Genomic DNA, 5,817 nt, shown 5'->3' on the forward strand with positions numbered 1-5,817 from the left:
CGGACTAGATGATCTGCTCAGGTCCCTTCCGACCCTAGAAACTATGAAACAGCAAGCATAACAGGTAATGTACCCAGAAAAGGGATGAGTTATCTGCTCTCCTGGCTCGCTTGGAGGGGGCTGCAGCAGCAACAACTCTAAACCAAGCATTGTTCAGTATAGAGAACTTTCACAGAGGAGAAAGGGGGACTCATGGAGGAAGCCATGGGGGCACTCCCACTCAGCCCACAGCCACTTCCCCAGGGGATTAGAGACACTAGTGGGGACAGCACAGGCCAGAGAGTCTCTTGCTTGCCCCACTATACTGTCCTCAGTTGGGTCTCTCCATGCCTGTTTTCTACCACTACAGAAGTGGTATATTGGTCCATGCTGCCCTTGTAAGCAACACTGGAAGCTTCACTATGGTTTGGGAAGCACCCTGAGAATCTCAGACAGAAGGCACCGAGATAGGTGTGTTGTCACCGCATGCCACTCAGCACAGCCCTGAGGAGCAGGTAATGATCCTGGGGTTCCCTCTTTGACGTTGAAGGCACAGGCAGCCAATGCACTCATTTCCCAAAGTTGTGTGCTCAAGTGCCACCACCAACATGGCACTTGGTATTCAGACCACGTGAGCTGCGTGCAGGCACCCGGTGTAATTGGTTATGGCAGCAATTTCCACAAGACAGTGTGGACCACTAGCATGCAAATAAACTAGTGCTACTGGGATGGTACCAGCAATTCTCCTTGAACAATCAGACATGGACAATGTTCTAGGGAACAATCAAGGCCTCCTTTCCTCAAAGTCTTTGTTTCCTTTGGAAAATCAGCATATTCCCTTTGTGTTCCTTGCAGGACCCCATTCCTATACACTGGAAGGCGTCTTTCATAGAGACTCACATTGAAACAGAAGTCCAGAACCTCATGTTCAGCCTCTCAGTCTGTTCCTGGGAAAAGATCATAAGGCAACAGTATGACCAAGTCCCAGATGGACAAGATCCACAGAACTGGCTTAATAGTCACAAGCAAATTCTGTATTCCCTTCTTCTCCCTTCTAGTTTCTGATCCTCCAAGGCACATACTGGAACAAGTTTTTCAAGCTTTTTTTTCTAGAACTAGGAGGCTTAGAGGCTTTTTATGCTGATAAACCTGAGATTTTTATCTTATCCATCCAGGAGCAGGGCTAGTTCCTGAAGAACACTGAACAATGCAATAATCATGTGCCAGCAGTTGGCAACCTTAATGTGGGAACAACACAGCTTCAGATATGGGATTCAGAAACAGCTTCCCAATTTCAGCCCCTGGAGTCTGACCTGACATTTCACAGCCAAGGAGTTTGGTCAGCATTTGGGGTTTTATTCTATTCCGCCGTGAAGTTCGGGTAGAATTCTGGGTTTTTTGTACATGCAGTTTTGGTTTAGGTCCATCTCTAGTGGGATGCATAAAACAGGAGGAGGAGGGAGAAACATACGATATGATAAGCGGTGCAAATTCTTCTTCCTTTGAATGAATGCCTCATTTTGGGGATGAAATAGATTCTCTGAGGCCTTGTACAAAAAAATCCTTTCACAACCTACAGTATTGGAAACAATAATGCAGCTACAGCTCTCCAGCGGGCTCTCAGTCGCCGGCACAGTGGGCATCTCTACAGGTTTACACTTCAGGAAACATCGCTCGTCAGCAGTGGTGGCAGGAGGGCATCACTTCTCGGTGGCAGTGGTGGGGTGATGGAATTCCTTCCCTTCCTCCTCCACGGGAATCATGACATCGCTTCCTGGGAATGATTCTGTCTCCTGCTCTGGATAGTGCATTGCCCCATCCGTTTCCACTGGGTTTTCTTGGGCCTCAGCATCACTGTCATACCCTCGAACGGCACAGTTCTTGCCTCCGGACACTTCCGAGATGGAGCCCACAATCACTGTGTCTGCTTTCATGATGTAAATTTTCTCTACATAAAGAAGCACAAGGGCATTAGTACTGAGTACTGTTTGCTGTCATATCTATTGCTAACCCCAGCAGGTTCCTTCAGAGCCCCTGAGCTGATATGCCCCAAAGTGCAGAGGTATATAGTTCAGGCCCATTTAGCTGCACTTTCCTCTCGGATAACTGGTTACACTGGGGTAGGGATGCCCTTTGAAAAGTGCTGCAGTAATTATGAAGAGTCTGTCTGGGGATGTTTCTAAGGCTCTGTTCATTTAGACCTGAGCACAGCATGGGACAGGGGCAATAAAGAAGGGCCCCCGAACTATTCCTTTTGGACTAGTGTCACATGATCACTGGTCCCTTCCAGTAACATAGGCCCGATCTCTGGTGGCCCTAGCTTTTTTGCCCTCTTCTCAAACCCAAGCCTTTAAAAGGAGACTGATGACTAGCACAGAGCCTTCCTCACTGCATGCACACTTAGAAATTAAAAGACTGCTCCACTGCCTGACTGCCTCACGACAGCCAACGCCAAGGCACCGGTGTCCCTGTGGCTTACACCAGGGTCCAGCAGAGACTTATCTCATCCACATTTACTGGAAAGGCTGTACCTGCAACTGGGGTATATTTGGGTCAGGACAGTGGAGCTGGCAGAAAAGTGAAAGTAGGAAGAGTAATGTCATCTTAATAACAGCTTGGCAGGCTGTGGAACACGCTCCCCGCACTTAGGCGCACAAGGGTTTATGGGATCCGCATCTAACTGTGTGAGAGCATCCAGCTTGTGCCAGGCTTGTATTCTGCTCCCCCCATTTTCAATAAACCCACTGGCCTCACCGATCCGGTTATTAGTGTGGTCCCTCACACGAGCGTCGACCGGGCAATCTAGGGAATTTCCGCTGCTCTGGTTCACCTCGGCCAGATTCAGCTCAGGCCCATGGGTTTTCTCTGTGCTGGAAGGTGAGTTGTTGTTGGTTTCCATGTTGGGGCTGCTGGTAATTAGCTCCCTCTCTTCTGGCCCCTTTTCAGCTTTCAACATACTGATTCTCCTCTGTTGGTAGAAGAAGGAAGTTACTGGGGTGAATATGCTATATAACATCCTGGATACCAAAAGGGTGATGACTTGCTGCAGCTACAGAAACAGGTCAGCCACAATGAGAATAATATTCGGAACTAGTAAATGCCTGTCATCAGGGTGGGTGAAATTCTCCCAAGTGTCCAAGTGACTTAGGAACCACTGTCCCATTGCAGATATGCTCCTAAGTCACTGTGGATAGCTTTACTCAGATGCTTACAGATGCAGATAGACTACTAGTGATATTGAGGGAAGAGATGATGAATATTTGGCACATAATTCCCCCTGAATGCAACCCTTTGGAACCAGTTTACCTGCTTTTTGTGCCTCTCCTAGGAGTCTATCAGCAGCTTCTGGTAAACCTGACCCGTCAGCATTTTGCAGATATCTCCCCAATCTAGAAGCATTCTATACATATAATCAAATCAATCCATGGCACATTTTCCTTTTTAGCTCACAAGTAAACCAATGCACAGAAAATCTAAGGGCATGAACTGAAAAAAGGACCAAAAACCGCAAAACAACCTATAGCAGGAGAGGCCAGGTCTCCAGGCCCGTTCCTTTACTGCAGCCCCTCAGCTCTGGATACATTGAGCATACTACACAATTTTAAAGCAATAGTAGGTCCAGCCTGGCCTGCACAGGGTTGTGGCATATACAAAAAAGACACATTGGAGGAACGGGCCATGAGGAATCTCATGAGGTTCAACAAGGACAAGTGCCAAGTCCTGCACTTAGAAGGAACAATCCCATACGCCGGTACAGGCTGGGGGCTGACTGGCTGGGCAGCAGCTCTGCAGAAAATGCCCTGGGGGTTACAGTGGACAAGAAGCTGAATATGAGCCAGCAGTGTGCCCTTGTTGCCAAGAAGGCTAACAGCATACTGGTCTGCTTTGGTAGGTGTGTTGCCAGTAGGTCAAGGGAAGTGATTATTCCCTCTATTCAGCACTGGTGAGGCCACATCTGGAGTCCGGTCTCTAGTTTTGGGCCCCCATTACAGGAAGGATGTGGACAAATTGGAGAGAGTCCAGCGGAGGGCAACAAAAATGGTTTGGGGGCTGAGGCACATGACTGATGAGGAAAGACTGGGGGAATTGGGCTTATTTAGTCTAGTGAAGAGGAGACTGAGAGGACACTTAATAGCAGCCTTCAACTACCTGCAGCAGGGTTCAAAAGAGGATGGAGCTGGACCGTTCTCAGTGGTGGCAGATGACAGAATAAGAGTCTCAATGCAGCAAGGGAAGTTTAGGTTAGATATTAGGAAGGTTTTTCTTGTGAGGAGGGTAGTAAAACACTGGAACAGGTAACCCAGAGAGGTGGTAGAAGCTCCATCCTTGGAGGTTTTTAAGACCCAGCCAGACAAAGCTTTGGCTGGGATGATCTAGTTGGGGCTGGTCCAGCTTTGAGCAGGGGTTTGGACTAGGTGACTACCCGAGGTCCCTTCCAACCCTCATGTTCTCAGATTCTCAAACTATCGCTCTCCTGCAACTGGAGACAGGAGCAGAGACGGGAGTAGAGTGTGTCGTGCAGCAGGCTCTTCTACCCTCCGTTCTGGTGGGAGCTGCCTTTTAGCAGTCCAGCATTGTGGGATTTGCGGTGCAGCCAGCACTTCAAGCCACACCTGTCGGGTTTAATCTGTTCTTGCTCCACATTTAGGAGGGAGGCAGATGCCAAAAAGCACAGAGTCAAGCTTTGCAGCTGGGTCATTTGGGAGCAAAATAACACTGCAGGAATGGAAAACCAACTGCACAGAAACTTCATCTACTGACTGCAAGGGGCTAGTGCCACCTCATGGAGGATCCAGGCAAGTGCGAAAGCTAAATTGGAGGCCTATAACTTCAATTTGAAAGCATCCCAGCAGTGTCTCAGAAATATCAAGCCTGAGAGACAAGCAGAGCAGCTCTCCCCACTGCCCGGGGTTAGCAATGGGCCTGATGAAGAACACAAAGCTCAGTGGGCTCCTAGCTCTGTTTCTGTTTTCATGTGGTTAGATCGGCAAAAAATGAAAGCAGGGCTTTAAAATGTTTGCATGTGTCTGACTCATTTTTCGTGGAGGCAAGAGAGAAAGTTTCCTGAGAGGCAGAATCTGGCGTTGAGACACCGGCAATCATGGCAGCAGCTTACAAAAGCAGGAAAGCTCAAAACCACACAAGGAAAATCTTCTACAGGTAAACTGAAATGCTTTGGAAGTGACTGATCCAGCAAGATCCAGCTCAGCACAGCCAGAGGCTTAGCATCATAGAAAAGGAGGGCTGGAAGGGACCTCACAAGGTCATCTAGTAGTCCAACCGCCTGCTCAAGGTAGGATCAGCCATCGCCAAACCATCCGATACAAGTGCTTGTCCAACTTATTCCTCAAAGTACACAAACAACGCTGTTGCACAGCTACAAATTAGGCCTGTGTGAAGAGGCTAGTATTTGCTTCGGATTCAGCCAATTCAGGGGACTGATTCGATTCGGTGATTCGAATCACTGTCCTGATTTGATTCGCCTGAATCAGCCACGCCAGGCCCACCCCCCTGCCCCTCTCGCAGCCCAGCAATGGCTGCCTCGCCTGCCCCAGCTCCTGAAACCTTGGGGGGGGAAGCCCTGGCTCAGCAGGTGCTGCAGGTGGGGTGTGATCCCCGCTGCCCCCCACTGCCCTATGCTGCATGGGGGGCTCTGCATGAGCCCCCAAACATGCCCTCCCCCAGTCCCCCAGCCCCCACAGGCCCGCTCTGGCCCTTTAAGAAAAAAAAACCTAACAAAACCCAGGGACTCACCGCTCTTGCCGGTGGGGGCGATACCCACTGCCCCATGCCACGTGGGGGCTCTGCACAAGCCCCCGAAGCCCCAAGGCTGCACCA

The 5,817-nt window shown here is 49.5% G+C and overlaps 1 protein-coding gene across 1 annotated transcript in view; it reads right to left on the reverse strand.

Annotated features, from left to right (window-relative positions):
- Positions 1-53: 53 nt before the first annotated feature.
- Positions 54-5,817, reverse strand: part of TNFRSF8 (TNF receptor superfamily member 8) — a 45,550-nt gene continuing 39,786 nt past the window's right edge. The window contains exons 11-12 of the mRNA XM_019541709.1: positions 2,734-2,947; positions 54-1,927 (exon numbers count right to left, since the gene is read on the reverse strand). Coding sequence (XP_019397254.1) covers positions 1,680-1,927; positions 2,734-2,947 — 462 coding nt within the window. The 3' untranslated portion in view covers positions 54-1,679. The remainder of the gene's footprint in view (positions 1,928-2,733; positions 2,948-5,817) is intronic.

Source organism: Crocodylus porosus, unplaced genomic scaffold (assembly GCF_001723895.1).
Source record: "Crocodylus porosus isolate Cpor-Errol unplaced genomic scaffold, CroPor_comp1, whole genome shotgun sequence".
Lineage (NCBI taxonomy): Eukaryota > Metazoa > Chordata > Crocodylia > Crocodylidae > Crocodylus > Crocodylus porosus.